The following is a 26990-nucleotide window of genomic DNA, read 5'->3' on the forward strand; positions in this document are numbered from 1 at the left end:
TAGCTGGAAGCTCTGGGATGCAGAGTGGCCCCTCCGCACCGTGAGTCGGTGCGGAGGTCTTTTTTGCACACTCTGCGTGGTCTTTTGTAGGTTTTTGTGCTGATCGCAAAGTTACCTTTCCTATCCTCTGTCTATTTAGTAAGTCTGGCCTCCCTTTGCTGAAACCTGTTTCATTTCTGCTTTTGTGACTTTCATCTTTACTCACAGTCAATATATGTGGGGGGCTTCCTTTACCTTTGGGGAATTTCTCTGAGGCAAGGTAGGCATTATTTTCTATCTCTAGGGCTAGATAGTTCTTAGGCTGTGACGAGGCGCCTAGGTCTGGTCAGGAGCGCTCCACGGCTATTTCTAGTGTGTGTGATAGGATTAGGGCTTGCGGTCAGCAGAGCTCCCACATCCCAGAGCTCGTCCTGTATGAGGTTTAACTATCAGGTCATTCCGGGTGCTCCTAACCACCAGGTCACAACAGTAGACACCTTTTTTCAGGCGCTAGGGTTATTGTATGATGAACCTAATTCAGTGGATCATGCAGAGAAGACATTGTTGGCCCTGTGTCAGGGTCAAGAAGTGGCAGAATCGTATTGCCAGAAATTTAGAAAATGGTCTGTATTGACTAAATGGAATGAGGATGCCTTGGCGGCAATTTCCAGAAAGGGTCTTTCTGAATCCGTTAAAGATGTTATGGTGGGGTTCCCCACGCCTGCTGGTCTGAGTGATTCTATGTCTCTGGCCATTCAGATTGATCGGCGCTTGCGCGAGCGCAGAGTTGTGCACACTGTGGCGTTGTCCTCCGAGCGGAGCCCTGAGCCTATGCAGTGTGATAGGATTTTGTCTAGAACTGAACGACAAAGATTCAGGCGTCAGAATAGGTTGTGTTTTTACTGCGGTGATTCTGCTCATGTTATTTCTGATTGCTCTAAGCGTACAAAGAGAATCGCTAGTTCTGTTACCATCAGTACTGTACAACCTAAATTTCTGTTATCTGTGACCTTGATCTGCTCATTATCGTCATTTTCTGTCATGGCATTTGTGTATTCAGGCGCCGCTCTGAACTTAATGGACTTAGAATTTGCCAGACGTTGTGGTTTCCCCTTGCAGCCTTTGCAGAACCCTATTCCTTTAAAGGGCATTGATGCTACACCGTTGGCTAAAAATAAACCTCAGTTTTGGACACAGCTGACCATGTGCATGGCGCCAGCCCATCAGGAAGATTGTCGTTTTCTGGTGTTGCATAATTTGCATGATGCTATTGTGCTAGGTTTTCCATGGTAACAGGTACATAATCCGGTGTTAGATTGGAAATCTATGTCTGTGACTAGTTGGGGTTGTCAGGGGGTTCATGGTCACGTTCCTTTGATGTCTATTTCCTCTTCCCCCTCTTCTGAAATTCCTGAGTTTTTGTCAGATTTCCAGGATGTATTCGATGAGCCCAAATCCAGTTCCCTTCCACCGCATAGGGACTGTGATTGTGCTATTGATTTGATTTCAGGTTGTAAATTCCCTAAGGGCCGACTTTTTAACCTGTCTGTGCCAGAACATGCCGCCATGCGGAGCTATATTAAGGAGTCTTTGGAGAAGGGGCATATTCGGCCATCTTCTTCACCATTGGGAGCAGGTTTTTTTTTTGTTGCCAAGAAGGATGGCTCCTTGAGACCCTGTATTGATTATCGCCTCTTGAATAAGATCACGGTCAAATTTCAATACCCTTTGCCTTTGCTTACTGATTTGTTTGCTAGGATTAAGGGGGCTAGTTGGTTTACTAAGATTGACCTTCGAGGGGCATATAATCTTGTTCGTATTAAGCAGGGTGACGAATGGAAAACTGCATTTAATACGCCCGAAGGCCATTTTGAATACCTTGTGATGCCATTCGGACTCTCTAATGCCCCATCTGTGTCCCAGTCCTTCATGCATGATATCTTTCGGGGGTTATCTTGATAAATTCATGATTGTATATTTGGATGATATTTTGATTTTTTCCGATGATTGGGAGTCTCATGTGAAACAGGTCAGGATGGTATTTCAGATCCTCTGTGATAATGCTTTATTTGTGAAGGGGTCTAAGTGCCTCTTTGGAGTGCAGAAGGTTTCTTTTTTGGGCTTCATTTTTTTCTCCCTCATCTATAGAAATGGATCCGGTTAAGGTTCAGGCCATTCATGATTGGATTCAGCCCACATCTGTGAAGAGCCTTCAGAAATTCTTGGGCTTTGCTAATTTTTATCGTCGTTTCATTGCCAACTTCTCCAGTGTGGTTAAACCTCTGACCGATTTAACGAAGAAAGGCGCTGATGTGACGAATTGGTCCTCCGTGGCTGTTTCTGCCTTTCAGGAGCTTAAACGCCCCTTCTGCCCCTGTGTTGCGTCAGCCGGAAGTTTCTCTTCCATTTCAGGTTGAGGTTGACGCGTCTGAGATTGGGGCAGGGGCCGTTTTGTCTCAGAGGAATTCTGATGGTTCCTTGATGAAACCGTGTGCCTTCTTTTCTCGGAAGTTTTCGCCTGCGGAACAGAATTATGATGTCAGCAATCGGGAGTTGTTGGCTATGAAGTGGGCATTTGAGGAGTGGCGACATTGGCTTGAGGGGGCCAAGCACCGTATTGTGGTCCTGACCGATCATAAAAATCTGATTTACCTCGAGTCTGCCAAACGACTGAACCCTAGACAGGATCGATGGTCCCTGTTTTTCTCCCGTTTTGATTTTGTGGTCTCGTATCTTCCGGGTTGTAAGAATGTTAAGGCTGATGCCCGATCTAGGAGTTTTTTGCCTGATTCTCCTGGGGTCCTTGAGCCGGTCGGCATTCTGAAGGAAGGGGTGATTCTTTCTGCCATCTCCCCTGATTTACGACGGGTTCTTCAGGAATTTCAGGCTGATAAACCTGACCGCTGTCCAGTGGGGAAACTGTTTGTTCCTGATAGATGGACTAGTAAAGTGATTTCTGAGGTTCATTGTTCTGTGATGGCTGGCCATCCTGGGATTTTTGGTACCAGAGATTTGGTTGGTAGGTCCTTTTGGTGGCCTTCTTTGTCGCGGGATGTGCGTTCTTTTGTGCAGTCCTGTGGGACTTGTGCGCGGGCCAAGCCTTGTTGTTCCCGTGCTAGTGGGTTGCTTCTGTATTTGCCGGTCCCTGAGAGGCCTTGGACGCATATTTCTATGGATTTTATTTCAGATCTTCCGGTTTCCCAGAGGATGTCGGTTATCTGGGTGGTTTGTGATCGGTTTTCTAAGATGGTTTATTTGGTACCTTTGCCTAAATTGCCTTCCTCTTCTGATTTGGATCCGTTGTTTTTTCAGCATGTGGTTCGTTTGCATGGCATTCCGGAGAATATTGTGTCCGATAGAGGTTCCCAGTTTGTTTCTAGGTTTTGGCGGTCCTTTTGTGCTAGGCTGGGCATTGATTTGTCTTTTTCTTCCGCATTTCATCCTCAGACAAATGGCCAAACCGAGCGAACTAATCAGACTTTGGAAACTTATTTGAGATGCTTTGTGTCTGCTGATCAGGATGATTGGATGGCTTTCTTGCCATTGGCCAAGTTTGCCCTTAATAATCGGGCTAGTTCTGCTACCTTGGTTTCGCCTTTTTTTTGTAATTTTGGTTTTCATCCTCGTTTTTTATCTTGTCAAATGAAAGGGTTATGGCCAGGAGGATAATTCTTGGGGTTGTTGCCTCCGATGTCCATGCTGACGATTTGGTTCGTGCCTTTCATTTGGCTCGTCCTGATTGGCCTGGGGGCTCTGGTGAGGGTTCGGTGACCTCTCCTCAAGGGGGGGGTACTGTTGTGAATTCTGCTCTTGGGCTCCGTCCGGTGGTTATGAGTGGTAGTGCTGCTGTCTTTGGATCGCAGCATTTATCAGGAGTGTCCACTTATTGCAATTTGGACTGGGCTATTTAGTCTTGATTGATCCTTTAGTCAGTGCCAGTTGTCCATTGTTTTTGGAGGATTCACATCCCTTACTGGTCTCTCCTGTTTTGCTGTTCTTTTCACCAAAGATAAGTTCTGGCTTTGTTTTTGCTGTCCAAATGCTGTGGGCCTTATTGTTCTCTGCATTTTCATGTTTTGTCTTGTCCAGCTTTGTCTGTGTAAGGATTTTTTGCAGCCAAGCTGTATCTCTGGAGATGCAGATTTACCCTCCATGTCTTTAGTCAGATGTGGAGATTTGTATTTTCTGTGGTGGATATTTTCGAGTGTTTTTATACTGACCGCATAGTAATCTGTCCTATTCTTTCTTTTTAGCTAGAAAGGCCTCCTTTGCTATATCCTGATTTCAGTCTGCATATGTCATTTCCCTCTCCTCTCACAGTCAATATTTGTGGGGGGACGTCTATCCTTTGGGGATTTTCTCTGAGGCAAGATAGTTTTCCCGTTTCTATCTTTAGGGGAAGTTAGTCCTTAGGCTGTGTCGAGGTGTCTAGGGAGTGTTAGGTACATCCCACGGCTACTTCTAGTTGCGGTGCTAGGTTCAGGGTCTGCGGTCAGTACAGGTACCACCTTCTCCAGAGTACGTCACATGCTGCTCCTAGGCCACCAGATCATAACAGAGGTCTAATACAGGAGGAAATGACATACAGATATATACTATGTACAGGGGAGATAACACACAGGTATATACTATATACAGGAGAGATGACACAGGTATATACTATATACAGGAGGAGATGACATGCAGGTATATACTATATACAGGAGCACATGACCTACAGGTATATACAATATACAGGAGGAGATGACATACAGGTATATGCTATATATAGGAGGAGATGACATACAGGTATATACTATATACAGGAGAAGATGACACACAGATATATACTATATACAGGGGAGATGACACACAGGTATATACTATATACAGGACAGGAGGAGATGACATACAGGTATATACTATATATAGGAGGAGATGACATATAGGTATATACATTATACAGGGGAGATGACACACAGCAGGTATATACTATATACAGGGGAGATGACATACAGGTATATACTATATACAGGAGATGACATACAGGTGTATACTATATATAAGGGAGATGACAAACATGAATATACCGAGGTGAAAATGAGAGGTGTGAGGTGAAAATGAAAAGGTGTGAGTGCAAAATGAGAGGAGTGAGGAAAAATAGTGGAGTGATCGGAAAATGACAGATGTGAGGTCGAAATGACAAGTGTTAGGGGGGGAATGAGAGGAGTGAGGGGGAAAATAAGAGGTGTGATGGGGAAAATGGGAGGCGTGATTGGAAAATAAGATAAGTGAGGTGCTATAACTAACCACAGATATTTACTATGCCCAGGCAACGCCGGGCTCTTCAGCTAGTATAGGAATAAAACAACAAACCCTTACTGAAGAAGAAAGAATATCGAAAAATTGATTATAACATGAGTTTCCAGCCCTACAATGGGGTCTTCCATCAAGCTGACAGTTTCCAATCAGAGATAAATGCACGACAGTAAGAGAAACGGTTTACTTAACTCTGTCTAATTAGAAGCCTTCATTATCGGGGTTATAAATTTAATTAAGAAGAAACATTTAGTTCTTGAAACAAAAAAAACAAAACACAAAATAATAAATTGCAGCTCTCAAAAGGGGCTTACACCATTTATATTAGTTGGATTAGTGAAAAAAAAGCTCATTAACGTATGGTTGCTTCATTTGAGTACACCTAGAATTTTTTATCATGGAAGAAAAACTTTTCTACCCATTACTATATCTAGAAAGACGGCTGTATCAAACATACTCCAACGAGAAGGATTGTGCCTTGATTTCAGGCCCTAATATCATTTGGTCTTCATTTATGTTTAATTCTAAATACACTGCTCAAAAAAATAAAGGGAACACTAAAATCCCACATCCTAGATATCCCTGAATGAAATATTCAAGTTGTAAATCTTTATTCATTACATAGTGGAATGCTTTGAGAACAATAAAACCTAAAAATTATCAATGTAAATCACAACTAATATCCCACGGAGGTCTGGAGTTGGAATGATGCTAAAATCAAAGTGGAAAATGAAGTTACAGGTGGGTCCAACTTCAGTGGAAACGCCTCAAGACAAGGAAATGATGCTCAGTAGTGTGTGTGGCCTCCACGTGCCTGTATGATCTCCCTACAATGCCTGGGCATGCTCCTGATGAGGGGGCGGATGGTCTCCTGAGGGATCTCCTCCCAGACCTGGACTAAAGCATCCGCCAACTCCTGAACAGTCTGCGGTGCATTGTGACGTTGGTGGATGGTGCGAGACAGGATGTCCCAGATGTGTTCAATCAGATTCAGGTCTGGGGAATGGGCAGGCCAGTCCATAGCTTCAATGCCTTCATCTTGCAGAAACTGCTGACACACTCCAGCCACATGAGGTCTGGTATAGTGATGAGCGAGTATACTTGTTGCTCGGGTTTTCCCGAGAACGCCCGGGTGACCTCTGAGTATTTATGACTGCTCGGAGATTTAGTTTTCATCATGGCAGCTGAATGATTTACAGCTACTACCCAGCCTGAGTACATGTGGGGGTTCCCCACATGCAATCAAGCAGGCTAGTAGTGTAAATCATTCAGCTGCCGCGATGAAAACTAAATCTCCGAGCAGTCATAAATACCCGGAGACCACCCGAGCGTGCTCGGGAAAACTCAAGCAATGAGTTCACTCGCTCATCACTAGTCTGGTATTGTCCTGCATTAGGAGGAACCCAGGGCCAATCGCACCAGCATATGGACTCACAAGGGGTCTGAGGATCTCATCTCGGTACCTAATGGCAGTCAGGCTACCTCTGGCGAGCACATGGAGGGCTGTGCGGCCCTCCAAAGAAATGCCACCCCACACCATTACTGACCCACTGCCAAATCGGTCACGCTGAAGGATGTAGCAGGCAGCAGATCGCTCTCCATGGCATCTCCACACTCTGTCACATGTGCTCAGTGTAAACCTGCTTTATCTGTGAAGAGCACAGGGTGCCAGTGGTGAATTTGCCCATCCTGGTGTTTTGTGGCAAATGCCGAGCGTTCTGCACGGTGTTGGGCTGTGAGCACAACTCCCATCAGTGGACGTCAGACACTCAGCCCATCCTCATGGAGTCGGTTTCTAGCCATTTGTGCAGATACAGTTAGGGCCAGAAATATTTGGACAGTGACACAATTTTCGCGAGTTGGGCTCTGCATGCCACCACATTGGATTTGAAATGAAACCTCTACAACAGAATTCAAGTGCAGATTGTAACGTTTAATTTGAAGGGTTGAACAAAAATATCTGATAGAAAATGTAGGAATTGTACACATTTCTTTACAAACACTCCACATTTTAGGAGGTCAAAAGTAATTGGACAAATAAACATAACCCAAACAAAATATTTTTATTTTTAATATTTTGTTGCAAATCCTTTGGAGGCAATCACTGCCTTAAGTCTGGAACCCATGGACATCACCAAACGCTGGGTTTCCTCCTTCTTAATGCTTTGCCAGGCCTTTACAGCTGCAGCCTTCAGGTCTTGCTTGTTTGTGGATCTTTCCGTCTTAAGTCTGGATTTGAGCAAGTGAAATGCATGCTCAATTGGGTTTAGATCTGGAGATTGACTTGGCCATTGCAGAATGTGCCACTTTTTGGCACTCATGAACTCCTGGGTAGCTTTGGCTGTATGCTTGGGGTCATTGTCCATCTGTACTATGAAGCGCCGTCCAATCAACTTTGCAGCATTTGGCTGAATCTGGGCTGAAAGTATATCCCGGTACACTTCAGAATTCATCCGGCTACTCTTGTCTGCTCTTATGTCATCAATAAACACAAGTGACCCAGTGCCATTGAAAGCCATGCATGCCCATGCCATCACGTTGCCTCCACCATGTTTTACAGAGGATGTGGTGTGCCTTGGATCATGTGCCGTTCCCTTTCTTCTCCAAACTTTTTTCTTCCCATCATTCTGGTACAGGTTGATCTTTGTCTCATCTGTCCATAGAATACTTTTCCAGAACTGAGCTGGCTTCTTGAGGTGTTTTTCTGCAAATTTAACTCTGGCCTGTCTATTTTTGGTATTGATGAATGGTTTGCATCTAGATGTGAACCCTTTGTATTTACTGTCATGGAGTCTTCTCTTTACTGTTGACTTAGAGACAGATACACCTACTTCACTGAGAGTGTTCTGGACTTCAGTTGATGTTGTGAACGGGTTCTTCTTCACCAAATTAAGTATGCGGCGATCATAAACCACTGTTGTCATCCGTGGACGCCCAGGCCTTTTTGAGTTCCCAAGCTCACCAGTCAATTCCTTTTTTCTCAGAATGTACCCAACTGTTGATTTTGCTACTCCAAGCATGTCTGCTATCTCTCTGATGGATTTTTTCTTTTTTTTCAGCCTCAGGATGTTCTGCTTCACCTCAATTGAGAGTTCCTTTGACCGCATGTTGTCTGCTCACAGCAACAGCTTCCAAATGCAAAACCACACACCTGGAATCCACCCCTGACCTTTTAACTACTTCATTGATTACAGGTTAACGAGGGAGACGCCTTCAGAGTTAATTGCAGCCCTTAGAGTCCATTGTCCAATTACTTTTGGTCCCTTGAAAAAGAGGACGCTATGCATTACAGAGCTATGATTCCTAAACCCTTTCTCCGATTTGGATGTGGAAACTATCATATTGCAGCTGGGAGTGTGCACTTTCAGCCCATATGAGGTTTAACAATGATAAATGTAAGGTTATACACATGGGAAGAGGGAATCAATATCACCATTACACACTGAACGGGAAACCACTGGGTAAATCTGACAGGGAGAAGGACTTGGGGATCCTAGTTAATGATAAACTTACCTGGAGCAGCCAGTGCCAGGCAGCAGCTGCCAAGGCAAACAGGATCATGGGGTGCATTAAAAGAGGTCTGGATACACATGATGAGAGCATTATACTGCCTCTGTACAAATCCCTAGTTAGACCGCACATGGAGTACTGTGTCCAGTTTTGGGCACCGGTGCTCAGGAAGGATATAATGGAACTAGAGAGAGTACAAAGGAGGGCAACAAAATTAATAAAGGGGATGGGAGAACTACAATACCCAGATAGATTAGCGAAATTAGGATTATTTAGTCTAGAAAAAAGACGACTGAGGGGCGATCTAATAACCATGTATAAGTATATAAGGGGACAATACAAATATCTCGCTGAGGATCTGTTTATACCAAGGAAGGTGACGGGCACAAGGGGGCATTCTTTGCGTCTGGAGGAGAGAAGGTTTTTCCACCAACATAGAAGAGGATTCTTTACTGTTAGGGCAGTGAGAATCTGGAATTGCTTGCCTGAGGAGGTGGTGATGGCGAACTCAGTCGAGGGGTTCAAGAGAGGCCTGGATGTCTTCCTGGAGCAGAACAATATTGTATCATACAATTATTAGGTTCTGTAGAAGGACGTAGATCTGGGTATTTATTATGATGGAATATAGGCTGAACTGGATGGACAAATGTCTTTTTTCGGCCTTACTAACTATGTTACTATGTTACTATGTATTTCTGAACATGTTTTTGTAAACAGCTAAAATAACAAAACTTGTGTCACTGTCCAAATATTTCTGGCCCTAACTGTACATGCACATTTGTGGCCTGCTGGAGGTCATTTTGCAGGGCTCTGGCAGTGCTCCTCCGGTTGCTCGTTGCACAAAGGCTGAGGTAGCGAGCCTGCTGCTGGGTTGTTGCCCTCCTATGGCCCCCTCCATGTCTTTTGGTATACTGGTGTCATGCCCTCAGCCGCAGGTTCGGTCTCCGCTGTGCAGGGAGACCGGCACCTATCACACAGCCTTACTCACCCTGTCCGTGGCTCCAGACGATCTGCGGCTTCTTTCTCTGCTAAAAACCTGCATCCTCTTGGCAGGTCTCCTGGAAATGCTCTTAGGAGCCGCGCCCCGCTTCCTGCACATACTTGAAACAGCAGGACACCTGTTCGCTATTAGGGCGGTCTGTGTTATGATGCTCTGTGCATAAAAAGCACCCTCCCCTTTAGGGAGGTGCCTGGGCTATGTGTTCATTCTTTGGATTGTTGCCGCAGCTTCAGGCCACGCTCTGCTGTGCTCTGCACTTTACTTATATCTCTATTTCCACAGAGTCCTCTTCTGGTGAATCCCATTCTGGACTTCTCTGGTCTCTCCGGTTCTCACTCCAGGTTGTCTTGCCTCTCCTCACGGAATCCTCCAGACCCTGCTACCAGTGGAAACTACCTTGCTGGATTTCATGGAGCTTCTGGGATTGTCCCCACCAGCTGGCTCAAGTATTCTACTGTGTTGCTAGTTTGTCAGTATGGGTCGTCCTCTGGTCCTGGATTCGTAGCATTCAGGCCACCTGGTGTTGTGACGGGGGAATCCCTGTATAGGGGTACACCTTGCCCGGTGCTCCACTACGTGGTACAGTGCTGTGATCCAGAGGTTCTCTCCCTCTGACACCTGTTTCCTTTTTGTTAATAAATATCTTTTGGTTTATGAGATCTACTCTCCTGTCTTTTGAGTATCGGGTATACAGCCGCCACTGCACCATCAGTGGTCTAGTGAGTCCACTTTACCTTGTCACACCCTGTGGGCGTAACAGTTAGCCCAGGCCATGGACTCCGCTGATACCCGATTCTCAGTCCAGAGAGAGCTAGCTGCGCTTTGTCAAAGCCAGGATCAGCTAGTTTCCTTCATGCAAACTCTGGATACCCGCTTATCTACTCTACAGGCTACCGAGTCCACCAACGTGATCCAGCTAGCAGAGCTCCGTCTGGAATTCAATCGCCAACATGAGACGCAGGCCCGCTTGTTGGACTACATGACCTCTGTGGATGACCGGTTAACTAAAGTACAGCATCCTACGCTTGAGCCCACCATGAGAGACTGTCCTCCTCGTCTCTGCAAGCCTCCTCGTTACTATGGTGACCCCAAGTTGTGCAGAGGATTTCTTAACCTATGCTTGCTGCATTTTCGTTTTTTGCCTCAGCATTTTCAGACAGACATGGCCAAGGTGGCTTTCCTTGCCTCTCATCTGGAGGGAGAGGCTTTAGCTTGGTTCAACCCCCTAATGGAGCGGAATGATCCCATTGTGTCTGATCTGCAGGTATTCTTGGACACGTTCCGCAAGATATTTGATGAGCCTGGTCGTGTCACATCTGCCATGGAGTCTCTCTTTGATTTGCAACAGGGCTCTCTCTCTGTCGGTCAGTATGCCATCCGTTTCCGTACCTTGGCTTCGGAGCTCCAGTGGACCAATGAGCCCCTGGTCGGAGTCTTCCGGCGAGGGTTGTCTGGAAGAGTCAAGGACGAATTGGCAGGCAGGGACCTACCCGAGACCCTGGATGATCTCATATCCCTCGCCATTCGGATTGACATGCGTCTTCAGCAGCGCTCCAGAGAGAGGCTTCTCGAGAAGCAATTTCCTCATCCAGCGTCTTCTTCACCGAAACCTCGGTTTCCGTTTCCTGGTCCGGTCTTTAAGGATGTGCCCATGGAGCTTGACCGCGTGAGGGTGAAGAGGAATCAGCAGGAGGAAATTCCCACTAGGAATCCATATCGTTATGGTGGACGCTCCACTTCCGGTCAATGCAGTGGAACTGAGAGGTCAGAAGAACTCTTCCGCCTAGGACAGGTAAAGGAGACCTCCCTAGGTGAGAATGACTCTTCTCTCCCGCTAACCATATCCATACAGGTAATCTTCGGGAAGGTGCGGTTCTCCGAGACGGCCTATCTGGACTCTGGATCTGGTGGAAATTTCATCCAGCAAGCTGTGGCCAGGCAGTTCGGGATTCCAATTGTTCCACTGCAGCGGTCCTGGCGCATCATCTCCGTAGATGGTAGACCCCTGAAAGATGCCATTATCGGTATCACCAAAGAGGTGGAGCTTCAAATCGGAGCACTACACAGGGAAAAGATTACCTTCTATGTGTTACCGAATCTTTCTCCACCATTCCTTCTAGGTATTCCGTGGCTGCGCCTCCACGAACCTGTTCTGGATTGGCGGTCTGGAGATGTCCTTCGATGGGGTCAGTCTTGTCACGAACACTGCCTCATACCAGTACGGCCTGGTTCTACCCCACGGCCTCCGGCAGCTTTACCCGGGCTACCGTCTGCCTACTGGTCCTTCGCAGATGTATTCAACAAGAGGGAAGCCGAGACACTTCCACCGCACAGGCCTTACGATTGCCCCATCGATCTTATCCCTGGATCTACTCTGCCTCGAGGTAGGATCTACCCTCTTTCTCCTACTGAGACTCAAGCCATGTCCGATTACATCAAGGAGAATTTGGCTCGAGGGTTTATCCAGAAGTCCTCCTCCCCAGCTGGAGCTGGGTTCTTCTTCGTCAAGAAGAAAGATGGGTCTCTTCGCCCATGCATCGACTACCGTGGTCTCAACCTAATAACGGTAAAGAACAGATACCCACTTCCCTTAATTCCTGAGCTCTTTGATCGGCTTCGAGGTTCCAGGATTTTCACCAAGTTGGATCTCCGTGGGGCTTACAACCTCGTCAGGATACGATCCGGGGATGAGTGGAAAACCGCCTTCAACACGCGAGATGGTCATTACGAATATCTAGTCATGCCTTTCGGGTTAAGCAATGCTCCCGCCGTTTTTCAGGAGTTTGTCAATGATGTATTTCGTGACCTGCTCTATGTTTGTGTGGTGGTGTATCTGGATGACATCCTGGTGTTTTCTCCCAACTTGCCAACTCACAGGAGGAATGTTCGTCTCGTTCTTCAAAGATTGAGGGAGAATCGTCTCTACGCGAAGTTTGAGAAATGTCTGTTTGAACGGAGGTCTTTACCCTTTCTTGGCTATATTATTTCCAATACAGGTCTCGAGATGGATCCAGAGAAGGTTTCTGCCGTGTTAAAGTGGCCAAAACCTGAGGGAATCAAGGCCATTCAGCGGTTCCTAGGATTCGCCAACTACTATCGGCAATTCATTCCACAATTCTCCTCTCTGGTAAGACCACTCACTGCCCTGACTTGTAAAGGAGGCAAACCAAAGGATTGGACACCTGAGGCCGAATCAGCTTTCGCCTCCCTCAAACAAGCCTTCTCAACCGCACCAGCTCTTCATCGGCCTATGATCAACAAACAGTTTTTCCTTGAAGTGGACGCTTCATCATCCGGATCCGGAGCAGTCCTCACACAAAAACTGCCTACTGGTAAGATGGTGACCTGTGGTTTCTTCTCCAAGGCATTTACACCCTGTGAACGTAACTACTCAATTGGTGATAGAGAGTTACTAGCAATTAAGCTAGCCTTAGAGGAATGGCGATATCTGCTTGAAGGCGCAGTTCATCCAGTCATCATTTACACTGATCATAAGAATCTGTCCTATCTTCAGTCTGCTCAAAGACTCAATCCTCGCCAGGCTCGTTGGTCATTGTTCTTTGCTAGGTTCAATTTCTCTCTCCATTTCCGTCCTGCGGAGAAGAATATCAAAGTCGATGCGCTTTCCAGGTCCTTCTTGTCTGACGACCTTGAAGAGGAGCTTCAGCATATCATTGAACCGTCCAAGATGATCACGGTGGCTCCAGTCAGGCTGTCGCAACTCCCTCCCGTAAGACACTTGTAACTGAAAGAGACAAGAAGCGAGTTTTACACTGGGGTCATTCTTCTAAGCTTGCCGGACATGCTGGTCAAAAGAAGACGTTACAATTAATTTCTCGACACTACTGGTGGTCCACTTTGCGCCAAGATGTTCTGAACTTTGTTGCAGCCTGTTCCTCCTGTGCTCGTAATAAAACGCCCAAGAAACTGCCAGCCGGTCACCTCCTCCCTCTCCCGATTCCGTCTGCTCCCTGGCAACACATTGCCATGGATTTCATCACAGATCTGCCAGCATCATCCAGTTGTACAGTAATCTGGGTTGTTGTAGACCGGTTCTCCAAGATGGGACATTTCACTCCACTGTCTGGTCTTCCTTCCGCTCCTAAACTCGCAAAGCTCTTCATTCAGCATGTCCTTCAGCTTCACGGACTTCCACTCCACATTGTTTCCGACAGAGGAGTCCAATTCATTTCCCGATTCTGGCGGTCCCTCTGTAAACTGTTGGATGTCACTCTGGACTTCTCCTCGGCCTATCACCCACAATCTAATGGCCAAGTGGAGAGAGTGAATCAAGTCCTCACCAACTATCTGCGACACTTCGTGAATGGTCACCACAGCGACTGGGCCGACCTGCTGCCATGGGCTGAGTTTTCCTACAATAATCATGTCGGTGAGTCCTCCTCTAACTCCCCATTTTTTATTGTTTATGGACAGCATCCTAAGATCCCAACTCCACTGCCTCATGCTTCCAGCAATCCAGCAGCTGAGTCCCTGGCCAAGGACTTCACAAAAGTCTGGACCGAGACGAGGACCTCACTGGAGCAGGCATCTGTTCGAACCAAAGAACATGCGGATAAGAGACGTCTGGATCCTCCACCTTTCCATCCCGGATATAAGGTATGGCTGTCTTCCAGGCACATCCGACTTCAAGTCCCTTCTTATAAGCTGGCTCCTCGTTTCATCGGTCCTTTTGAAGTACTCCACCGAATCAACGATGTGTGCTATCGTTTGAAATTGCCTGCCTCCTTACGGATCCATAACTCCTTCCATGTATCCCTGCTGAAACCAGTTGTCGTCAGCCGCTTCACCCAGGATCCTGGTAATTTTCCTCCTCCTGTCGGTTCCGAGGACGTTTATGAAGAAAAGGACATCCTGGCCATGAAGAAAAGAGGGGGCAGGTCCCTCTTTCTGGTTGACTGGAAGGGATACGGTCCTGAGGAGAGATCCTGGGAGCCTGTGGAGAACATTAGTGCCCCAGTTCTTCTTAGAAGGTTCCTGACAGGTTTGAAGAAGGGGGGGCGTAAGGCGGGGGTACTGTCATGCCCTCAGCCGCAGGTTCGGTCTCCGCTGTGCAGGGAGACCGGCACCTATCACACAGCCTTACTCACCCTGTCCGTGGCTCCAGACGATCTGCGGCTTCTTTCTCTGCTAAGAACCTGCTTCCTCTTGGCAGGTCTCCTGGAAATGCTCTTAGGAGCCGCGCCCCGCTTCCTGCACATACTTGAAACAGCAGGACACCTGTTCGCTATTAGGGCGGTCTGTGTTATGATGCTCTGTGCATAAAAAGCACCCTCCCCTTTAGGGAGGTGCCTGGGCTATGTGTTCATTCTTTGGATTGTTGCCGCAGCTTCAGGCCACGCTCTGCTGTGCTCTGCACTTTACTTATATCTCTATTTCCACAGAGTCCTCTTCTGGTGAATCCCATTCTGGACTTCTCTGGTCTCTCCGGTTCTCACTCCAGGTTGTCTTGCCTCTCTTCACGGAATCCTCCAGACCCTGCTACCAGTGGAAACTACCTTGCTGGATTTCATGGAGCTTCTGGGATTGTCCCCACCAGCTGGCTCAAGTATTCTACTGTGTTGCTAGTTTGTCAGTATGGGTCGTCCTCTGGTCCTGAATTCGTAGCATTCAGGCCACCTGGTGTTGTGACGGGGGAATCCCTGTATAGGGGTACATCTTGCCCGGTGCTCCACTACGTGGTACAGTGCTGTGATCCAGAGGTTCTCTCCCTCTGACACCTGTTTCCTTTTTGTTAATAAATATCTTTTGGTTTATGAGATCTACTCTCCTGTCTTTTGAGTATCGGGTATACAGCCGCCACTGCACCATCAGTGGTCTAGTGAGTCCACTTTACCTTGTCACACCCTGTGGGCATAACAACTGGCCTGTCTCCTGGTAGCGCCTCCAGCCTCTGGACACTATGCTGATAGACACAGCAAACCTTCTTGCCACAGCTCGCATTGATGTGCCATCCTGGATCAGCTGCACTACCTGAGCCACTTGTATGGGTTGTAGAGTCCGTCTCATGCTACCACGAGTGTGAAAGCACAACCAACAGTCAAGTGACCAAAACATCAGCCAGAAAGCATTGGTACTGAGATGTGGTCTGTGGTCCCCACCTGCAGAACCACTCCTTTATTGAGGGCGTCTAGATAATTGCCAATAATTTCCATCTGTTGTCTATTCCATTTGCACAACAGCATGTGAAATTGATTGACAGTCAGTGTTGCTTCCTAAGTGGAGAGTTTTATTTCACAAAAGTTTGATTTACTTGGAGTTATATTCTGTTGTTTAAGTGTTCCCTTTATTATTTTGAGAAGTGTACAATGGATTATGTCTTAATTTATTCCTGTCTGAGAAAGTATTGGAACAAATCTTATGACTGGGCTTTGAGAAATAAGATGTTTCATGTTTGCCATAGCGCTACAATGTGCTACTTTTTGTTTGATTGTATAGGAGTTGACGACTCGAGGTTAGCACCTGTTCAGACTCAATTTATGTTTGCATGTGACGGTCAGTTTTTTTGATATTTGTATGTATTTGCCTTCTGACTGAGCACTCCGCCTCTTAGCCTTAGGTGTTTTTAATTGCAGCAGGATTCTACCCCTCCATAGAGATATAGACTTCAGTCCAAGAGAGGATTCATATCCCATAGAGATGTAGACTTCAGTCTAAGAGAGGATTGGCATTAGGTCCTGGCAACGAGAATCGCCTTATCGTGGCTTCCAGGTGCACATTAATTGGCCAATTTATGCGCTAAGCATTCTCAAATTTTCATATTTCTAGTGCAGTAATGCAATTCAATTTTTATATTTCATCTTTGCCATAGCGCTACAGGGTGCTCCTTTTTGTTTGATTGAGAAATAAGATGGTCTGGCCAGGAAGATTGAGCATCAATTATACCTTTCACTGCAATGGATCAAATGAGGTTTTTCCAGCCTGATTGCTCCCTTTTAATGTCAGCTTTTTGTTTTGGTATATATAAAGCTTTAGTTTCGAGTTTGGCGCTGATGTGATTGACGCATGCGCCGTATAGGCCGTGTTTATGATGCGCCTGTGCATTTAAGCCCCAGGTGTCTTCTTACCAGGAAGCCATGTGAGGTACCGTGCTTTGAACCCTTCTAGGCGCTTTTGCACACATGTTTGATTGTTGAATGAGCGGGGTATTTAAATGCTTTATACACTCAGACCTACAACCAGGCTGCCCCCTGTTCCAGATGTCAGGACTGTGACACTGCTTGTCCCATGAGCCTCCTGAGGTCCTTATATCATGGAAGGGAAGTGCGTCAAGACTGCTATAAGTTTCCCTGCTGAGTATTATCTCTTACTTACATCTCAAGACATTCCCCCTATAAGGTCTTATATGTTACATTAGTCATCATGATACACATATATATAGGATGGAGAGTTTTTAGCATTTGCTACGGTCAGCCGTCAGTGAGCAGGGCGCCATGTTGCGTACAAGCTAGGGTGCCAACCTCGGCGCAAGGTAGGGACACTTATTAGTGATTTTTGAGGGTGAGCAGTTTAATGGGCCCCAACCTTTACCATTCCCCTGGACATAGGAAGGTTATGTATTACTTTTTTGTCTTTATCTTTCTGGCAGATTTGATTGGTTCTTAGGGATCTGAATATAGGCCTTGTTTTTAAATATGGTCATATTTCTTGAATGGATCAATGAGAATTGATTATTGAGTGATACATTTGAGGATCTCACTCCAAACCCTGTTTTCAACATCTTTCCCTTAGAGACTACCTGCTTACATAAATCTTTACTACTGAAAAATAGTTTGGATTTTGGATCTAGTCACCAAAATCGAATGCGATACCCCAATGGTATTGTGATATCAATGGAGATTAGGGGCTTCTAGGCGACACACAAAGTGAACTGCCGGTGAGCAGGGGAGCCAATTTGCGTTCAAGCTAGGGTGCCAACCTCCGCAGCAAGGCTGCCAACCTCCGCAGCAAGGCAGGTGCGACTATAAGGTGGATACAGGGTGAGTATTTGTATCTGTGTTAGACTAATTGGGTTCTCACCTCAATAATTATCTGGTCATTACACCTTACCAACATTTGGTCACAATCTGGACCTAGGTCTGGTTGGGCACTGCGTATAGTTCTAGTTCATTTTGGTTTTTAACCTTTGCTAAATAAAAATTAATTGCAGCCCTAATGGGTAAGAATTGAGCGGCACATGGAGCTCCTCTGCCTCCACTTACAACTTTAAATGTTAATATCAGAAATGTTCTGTATATTATAGGGGAATTCTGGTGATTATAAACAAACAGCTATACGTCGGGTTGATAATTTGGCTATAGATGGAGTAGCGCTGCGGAATATGTTGGCGCTATATAAATAAAAATTATTATTATATTATTATTATTAGAGCCGCTGACTGCCTGCACCAAGTCAATGGCTCAAGTCAGAAGTTGTTCAAAGAGATTTCTTGAGCAGTTCAGTTCCAAAAATGTCAGAAAAATCGCTCAAAAGACTCATTTAATTCATTTCTATTCTAAAACCAATTGCTGTTCATGTGTTCAGTCTTCTGAGCGTTTTTTTCCCCACTTCTGGTTTTGTAAAGTTTTTTGAGCAGCTTCTGATGGAAACTCTCCAAATTACGCACTCTAAGGCTGCAAAAAAAAAAATCCTTCAGGAAAAAAAAACCTTTCCTAAAAAGCTTCAAAACCTTGTAAGGCTATGTACCCACAACATCTTTTAGGCGCCGATGTATCCGCTGTTTTCTTAAGCAGAAAATGCTGGAAGTGTCCTTCCCAAATATTTTTTTGAGTGTTCCTTGTGACAATTTTTGCTTACAGCAGATTTTTAAAAAATATTAGTTATTTTGTACCTTGGGAAAAAGCCTGAGCAAATGTATAGCAAGTAATTTTGACATTGCAGAGTATATGATCGTTCTGTTTGCATTTTTTAAAGGGCTTTTTAAGGTGGGTTTCAGATTGGATCCACCTGAAAAAAGACATTGTGTGCACATATCCCATAACGGCTTCAGGAAACAAATCACTCCTCCAAAGGCTAGGTGAAGACGACCGTATTTTCTCTCGTCCGAGAGAATGGGGTCAATTTATGTAAACCACAGTGATCAGATTCTCTTGGATGAGGAGGTGATGAAAAAAAAAAAATTCTCCATCTTCCCCATTGTGTCATACTGTCAAAATCAGACTGCACTCAGATGTCATCAGAGTGCGGACCGATGGTTTCCATAGATGAGTAACTTGCATGGCGGAGTGAGATCCATCGATTGCATGGCCGAGTGATATTCATCGGATCAAAGTCGGGCATGCAGCGATTTTATTTTTCTAGGACTTGTTAGATCCATCTCCAATAATCATCCGCTGTCCTTCCTTGCCCCTCTCCATGCACATTCATGTTTGATTTTTATATTTTTTTTACAATAAACAAAGTTTTTAAAATTGTGAAGTAAAAATTATTTTCAATTTTTTATAAATTTCAGCTATTTATATTAGTATCCATAGAGTCTAAAAAATAAATGGATTTAATATTTTATATTGGGCTACGTAACGCTAATCTTACAAATGAAATGTACGGTTCGTGCAGGTTTTAATTACCAGGTCCAATTAGATCCATGGGAGCAGTGTAATACCTCTATTCACCTGTGGAGGAGCTGCAGGAAGATGGAAACTTTCTGACAGGTCTGATCACAGATTGCGGCTGATTGTTGGGGGATAGAGCAGCAGGACGCTCTATGATCATCTTATCTTTAGGGGATTATTCGATAAAAAAAATGTTAATTTCTTTTAAATAGACGTCTCCACTGATCAGAGGGGATTTGTCAGTATCACGCCTTCAGGCCTCTCATTATGTGCTATTATCTGGGATATTACAGCGGTGAAACATGGACATTTTCAATCCAACGCCGACGCTCAGAACTTCCGGTCTGGAGCATTTGAAATACAATCCTTACCCAGAAGTGTAAATGCCTGCCGGGTCTTCTCAAAGTCATCTGCGTCATCCACCCCGTCAATGGCCGTGTCACCTCCCTGCGAGCTGTAAAAAAAATCCTCGGCTTGTGCTGCAAGAAGAAAAGTGAAGAGGAAAGGATTAAAAAAAAAACAATTACAAAATGAGCCCAGACACCGAGTGTAGTAAACCCCGATATCAGCTTTCTATTATATATTGTGCAGCCCAGAAATATTGTATGCGGCATAAACAGCAGTCACTGGTCACGTGCAAGAAATCAGAGGGAAACGGCCGTTGTCTGCTACACTACAGAATGCAGACAGTGCTTAGCTGCACTGCAAGAAAAGAAGCTTTCCAAATGTGTCAGAGCCTCAAGCAAAGCAGAGTCCACAGTATACCTGTATATGTATATAAAAACTACTATTATACCATCTATCTGTCTATAGTTTTATGTATGTATATATATATATATATATATATATATATATATATATATATATATATATATATATATACATACACATATACACACACACTATAATGTTACCCCAGTGTACAAAAACATAAGCACTACAATACTGCTCCCTATGTACAAGAATATAACTACAATAATACTGCCCCTATGTACAAGAATATAACTACTATAATACTGCTCCTATGTAGTGGAATATAACGCCTATAATACTGCCCCTATGTACAAGAATATAACTACTATAATACTGCTCCTATGTACAAGAATATAACTACTATAATACTGCCCCTATGTACAAGAATATAACTACTATAATACTGCTCCCTATGTACAAGAATATAACTACTATAATATTGCCCCTATGTACAAGAATATAACTACTATAATACTGCCCCTATGTACAAGAATATAACTACTATAATACTTCCCCTATGTACAAGAATATAACTACTATAATACTGCTCCTATGTATAAGAATATAACTACTATAATACTTCCCCTATGTACAAGAATATAACTACTATAATACTGCCCCTATGTACAAGAATATAACTACTATAATGCTGCTCCTATGTACAAGAATATAACTACTATAATGCTGCTCCTATGTACAAGAATATAACTACTATAATACTGCCACTATGTACAAGAATATAACTACTATAATACTGCTCCTATGTACAAGAATATAACTACTATAATACTGCTCCTATGTACAAGAATATAACTACTATAACTATAATACTGCTCCTATGTACAAGAATATAACTACTATAATGCTGCTCCTATGTACAAGAATATAACTACTATAATACTGCTCCTATGTACAATAATATCTATCTACATAATCACCTAAGGGTCACTTCCGTCTGTTTGTCTGTCACGGAAATCCCGCGTCGCTGATTGGTCGCGGCCGGCCGCGACCAATCAGTGACGTGCACAGTCTGGCCGCGAATTCGCCCTTCCCAACTCCCCTCCGGTCAGTGCCCCCATAGCGGTTTAGCAGTCCGTTAACACTGCTATTAACCCTGTGTGACCAAATTTTTACTATTGATGCTGCCTATGCAGTATCAATAGTAAAAAGATCTAATGTTAAAAATAATTAAAAAAAAAAAAATCAAAAAATCATTATATTCTCACCTTCTGGTGCCTTTCCAGCTCCTCGCGATGCTCCAGTCCCAAGAATGCATTGCGGCAATGACCAGAGATGACGTAGCGGTCTCGCGAGACCGCTACATCATCACGTGTTATCGCCGCAATGCATTCTTGGGACCGGAGCGTCGCGAGGAGCATCGCTAAACGCCTGGACTCGATCCGGGGGCCGCCGGAAGGTGAGTATATAACTATTTACGTGGGCTGTGCTATATACTACGTGGCTGTGCAATATACTACGTGGCTGAGCAAGATACTACGTGGCTGTGCTATATACTAGGTGGCTGTGCTATATACTACATGGGCTGTGTTATATACTGCGTGGGCTGTGCTATATACTACTATACATATTCTATAATACAAGATGCGTTAGAATCGGGCCACCATCTAGTAACTACTATAATACTGCTCCTATGTACAAGAATATAACTACTATAATACTGCGCCTATGTACAAGAATATAACTGCTATAATACTGCGCCTATGTACAAGAATATAACTACTATAATACTGCCCCTATGTACAAGAATATATCTACTATAATAGTGCCCCCTATGTACAAGAATATAACTACTATAATACTGCTCATATGTACAAGAATATAACTACTATAATACTGCCCCTATGTTCAAGAATATAACTACTATAATGATGCTCCTATGTACAAGAATATAACTACTATAATACTGCTCATATGTACAAGAATATAACTACTATAATACTGCTCCTATGTACAAGAATATAACTACTATAATACTGCTCATATGTACAAGAATATAACTACTATAATACTGCTCCTATGTACAAGAATATAACTACTATAATACTGCTCCTATGTACAAGTATATAACTACTATAATACTGCCCCTATGTACAAGAATATAACTACTATAATACTGCTCATATATACAAGAATATAACTACTATAATACTGCCCCCTGTGTACAATAATATAACTACTATAATACTGCTCATATGTACAAGAATATAACCACTATAATACTGCCCCCTGTGTACAAGAATATAACTACTATAATACTGCTCCTATGTACAAGAATATAACTACTATAATACTGCTCCTATGTACAAGAATATAACTACTATAATACTGCTCCTATGTACAAGAATATAACTACTATAATACTGCTCATATATACAAGAATATAACTACTATAATACTGCCCCCTGTGTACAATAATATAACTACTATAATACTGCTCCTATGTACAAGAATATAACCAATATAATACTGCCCCCTGTGTACAAGAATATAACTACTATAATACTGCTCCTATGTACAAGAATATAACTACTATAATACTGCTCCTATGTACAAGAATATAACTACTATAATACTGCTCCTATGTACAAGAATATAACTACTATAATACTGCTCCCTATGTACAAGAATATAACTACTATAATACCGCTCCTATGTTCAAGAATATAACTACTATAATACTGCTCCTATGTACAAGAATATAACTACTATAATACTGCAAGAATATAACTACTATAATACTGCCTCCTATGTACAAGAATATAACTACTATAATACCGCTCCTATGTTCAAGAATATAACTACTATAATACTGCTCCTATATACAAGAATATAACTAGTACTAGATAGCAGCCCGATTCTAAAGAATCGGGAGTCTAGAATCCATATATACTTTATTTATTCAAATGTAAGAATAATACAATTAATAAATAATAGTAAGAAAGAACAAAAATAATAGGCAGTATATGGAGAAAACACCAAACAAAAGTTCAAAATTGGTGTGAAAATGTCACTGAACCACTTCACAACTAAATATATATAGTTTTGGTAAATGGTATTATCATTTTTTTGACGAAATTCGTCAGGAGCTTGAAGAGCAACGTCACTGGGCCCGCCTCCACGCAGTAGAAACTTGCTGTGAGGTAAAAATTCAAAAATCACACCAAAATGGCGGGCGGGGTGTGTCACAGTACGGCACGTTTCTGATTGGTCGCTCGCAGCAGGCGGCAACCAATCAGACACTGGACACTGTTGACGTCACTTATCTCCGGACATTAGCTCCGGACATTAGCTCCGCACATTAGCTCCGGACATTAGCTCCGCACATTAGCTCCGGACATTAGCTCCGCACATTAGCTCCGGACATTAGCTCCGGACAGGAAGTTGGCACAAATTGCAGGAAGTAGTATTCTAGGCAATTATATATTAGACTAGATGGCAGCCCGATTCTAAAGAATCGGGAGTCTAGAATCCATATACCGTATAGTTTATTTATTCAAATGTAAAAATAATACAATTAATAAATAATAGTAAGAAAGAACAAAAAATGGCTGCACTCACCAGCTCTTGACAATTCTTGTTATTTAAGGTACAGTTACACAGGATCCATGAACATGCTTATGAGGGGAGGGATGAAAGACATCAGACGACAACTTTGCGTGTTGTGGCAAATGCCACAACAACGGTTCTTTGCTTAAGAACAATGTCAGGTAGTAGGAAAATAGCCAGTTAATAATAGGCAATAGTTCTTTGCAGGAATGCAGATATTAATAAATAGGCAGTTTATATTGCAGAGAAATTGCTGGACAATAATGGACAATGTCCTTATGTGGCAAATAATAGAGCAATATACCCAATGTGGCAAAGAATAGGTTAATAAACGGCAGTCTCTCAGTATAACAGTCAGTGAATAATAGGCAGTATATGGAGAAAACACCAAACAAAAGTTCAAAATTGGTGTGAAAATGTCACTGAACCACTTCACAACTAAATATATATAGTTTTGGTAAATGGTATTATCATTTTTTTGACGAAATTCGGCAGGAGCTTGAAGAGCAACGTCACTGGGCCCGCCTCCACGCAGTAGAAACTTGCTGTGAGGTAAAAATTCAAAAATCACACCAAAATGGCGGGCGGAGTGTGTCACAGTACGGCACGTTTCTGATTGGTCGCTCGCAGCAGGCGGCAACCAATCAGACACTGGACACTGTTGACGTCACTTATCTCCGGACATTAGCTCCGGACAGGAAGTTGGCACAAATTGCAGGAAGTAGTATTCTAGGCAATTATATATTAGATAATACTGCTCCTATGTACAAGAATATATCTACTATAATACTGCCCCTATATACAAGAATATCTAATATATAATTGCCTAGAATACTACTTCCTGCAATTTGTGCCAACTTCCGTGGCTTTGTCCGGAGCTAATGTCCGGAGCTAATGTCCGGAGATAAGTGACGTCAACAGTGTCCAGTGTCTGATTGGTTGCCGCCTGCTGCGAGCGACCAATCAGAAACGTGCCGTACTGTGACACACTCCGCCCGCCATTTTGGTGTGATTTTTGAATTTTTACCTCACAGCAAGTTTCTACTGCGTGGAGGCGGGCCCAGTGACGTTGCTCTTCAAGCTCCTGCCGAATTTCGTCAAAAAAATGATAATACCATTTACCAAAACTATATATATTTAGTTGTGAAGTGGTTCAGTGACATTTTCACACCAATTTTGAACTTTTGTTTGGTGTTTTCTCCATATACTGCCTATTATTTTTGTTCTTTCTTACTATTATTTATTAATTGTATTATTCTTACATTTGAATAAATAAAGTATATATGGATTCTAGACTCCCGATTCTTTAGAATCGGGCTGCCATCTAGTAACTACTATAATACTGCCCCTATGTACAAGAATATAACTACGATAATACCATGTAAAATATAACTATTAATATATTATAACGAATGCTAAATTTTTAAATCATGAATAAAATTAGATTTTGTTTTGCGAAGACAAGTGATTGCTCAGAGAATAGTGCTCTGTCTGCGGAGGCTGCGGATTGCCGTCTGAACTGTGGAGACTGATGACTTTTTAGTTTAATTTCACGCTCTCTCTGAAGTTTCTCTCTGTCTTCAGAGTCACCTGAGACCAGGTTTAATTGACTTGACGGGAGAAGAATCACTGTGTATCTTTCATTCCGGCTCTTATCTTTTATATGATTATGGAGTATATTTGCTATTACACAAATTAGTGTAGAGAGTAGGTGAAAAACGAAGACAGGAAAAAAAATGAAGCCTGAAGATACAACTTGGTGTTACAAGTGATAATGAAAGAGGAGGGAGGTAACAATTTGGACAGAGGTAAAAGTTTCATGATAATAACCAAAAGGTGGAGAGAGAGTCCGTAATGGTCACGAATGGAACGTAAGACTGATGATAAACCAACCCTGGAGTAAAGGGATGGAAAATGGTGTCTGGCAAGCTTTACTATCCATGGAAATCAATGGAAAAGGACCACGGAATAAATCTACAGCCACAGATAACTCCCGCTCCATGGAGATATTCACAATGGTCACATTTAAAAACCAGGACCCGAAGACGAGGACCAAGCCGTGGTCAGATAGTCAAAGACCAAGCCATGGTCAGATAGTCAAGGACCAAGCCATGGTCAGATAGTCAAGGACCAAGCCATGGTCAGATAGTCAAGGACCAAGCCGTGGTCAGATAGTCAAGGCCGGCTGCTGCAGTGCCCTCCAGGGTAGCCACACAACATTCTTTGATATTTCTATGGCCAATACTGTGAAGATAGCCACCTTTCTATCCTTTCTCCTTCTGAATGGGACAACCAATAGTCTGACCAGGATGGAAACGTGTTTGTAGAGATACAGATGTCTATTTATCCTGTGGCTATGCCACAAATATATAAGGAAATAGCCTATGAAAAGCTATCCCGCCAAGCTTAAGTCCAGCCTTACTTTTTACTGACTTCCTATTTCACCTGCATAAGCACTGAAAGGGCGAAACGGAGGGGGAACCAATATGGATGCCTCCTGGGACACCTTAAATGGCTTGTGCCATCCTATTTCTCCAGGAGCGCATTGTCCCCCTGCCTCCTGCCGGATGTCGTCGTGCTTCTTAAGAATGACAATTCAGACTAGCGGCTGGGCGGACCACTGTTCCGAACTGAGAGCTTTCCCATTCTGCAAGCAGAGGATACTTTTGAGAAACGGCAGACCAGATCCACCTTCAAAGGAGAGCAAGCAGGGGGCTTGCAAAGCGCATGCTCCTTGCCTAGGAAACCGGCCGCCCCTGAAACTGCAGAAGCGGCCAGTAAACTAGGCAAAAAGAGTCCTAAATTCTAGAATTAAAAATCCCTTCATTGAGGAGTACGGGAAAAATTTTAATAAGCGATAAATTGAAACATTGCTTGTTTTTTTTTTAATAAACCCTTTGCAAAGTTACCCAAGATGTAACACCGCCTATAAAAACAGAATAATAAAAAAACAGAAAAAGCAAAACAAAAAAAAAATCACTTTTTGAATTGTTTGGTTCTGTAGCTTATACCGGTGCTAAGCTGCAATACCAAAGACAACCAGTGCACAGTGTGGCGCTATTATGCTGCGATTACTTAACATTGGCATTTTTTATGCCAGTCTTAATGCAAAGTGGGCTGGAGACGGAGTAAGATGTAAGAATTCATTAAGAGGTGTGCGTCCCTTTAATGAATTTGGTGCCTCTTACCTGCCATTTACCACTGCGGGTCCAAAACAATTTTGGTGCAATTTTCATCATCTTTTGGTATAAATTATGATTAACGTGACCGCCGTGTTTGGCCAAGCCCTGTCCCGCCCGGCCTAATTTTCTAAA

The 26990-nt window shown here is 43.6% G+C and overlaps 1 protein-coding gene and 1 long non-coding RNA gene across 3 annotated transcripts in view; one reads left to right on the plus strand and one right to left on the minus strand.

The window, feature by feature from the left end:
• Positions 1-26990, minus strand: part of MYO5B (myosin VB) — a 266922-nt gene that overhangs the window by 81180 nt on the left and 158752 nt on the right. For both annotated transcript variants that reach the window (XM_069746786.1, XM_069746792.1), the window contains exon 8: positions 19728-19835. In XM_069746786.1, the coding sequence (XP_069602887.1) occupies positions 19728-19835 (108 nt within the window). The remainder of the gene's footprint in view (positions 1-19727; positions 19836-26990) is intronic.
• The window catches only part of LOC138661858 (uncharacterized), an 81385-nt gene that overhangs the window by 50845 nt on the left and 3550 nt on the right, over positions 1-26990 (plus strand). The window lies entirely within an intron of this gene.

Source organism: Ranitomeya imitator, chromosome 1 (genome assembly GCF_032444005.1).
Source record: "Ranitomeya imitator isolate aRanImi1 chromosome 1, aRanImi1.pri, whole genome shotgun sequence".
NCBI lineage: Eukaryota > Metazoa > Chordata > Amphibia > Anura > Dendrobatidae > Ranitomeya > Ranitomeya imitator.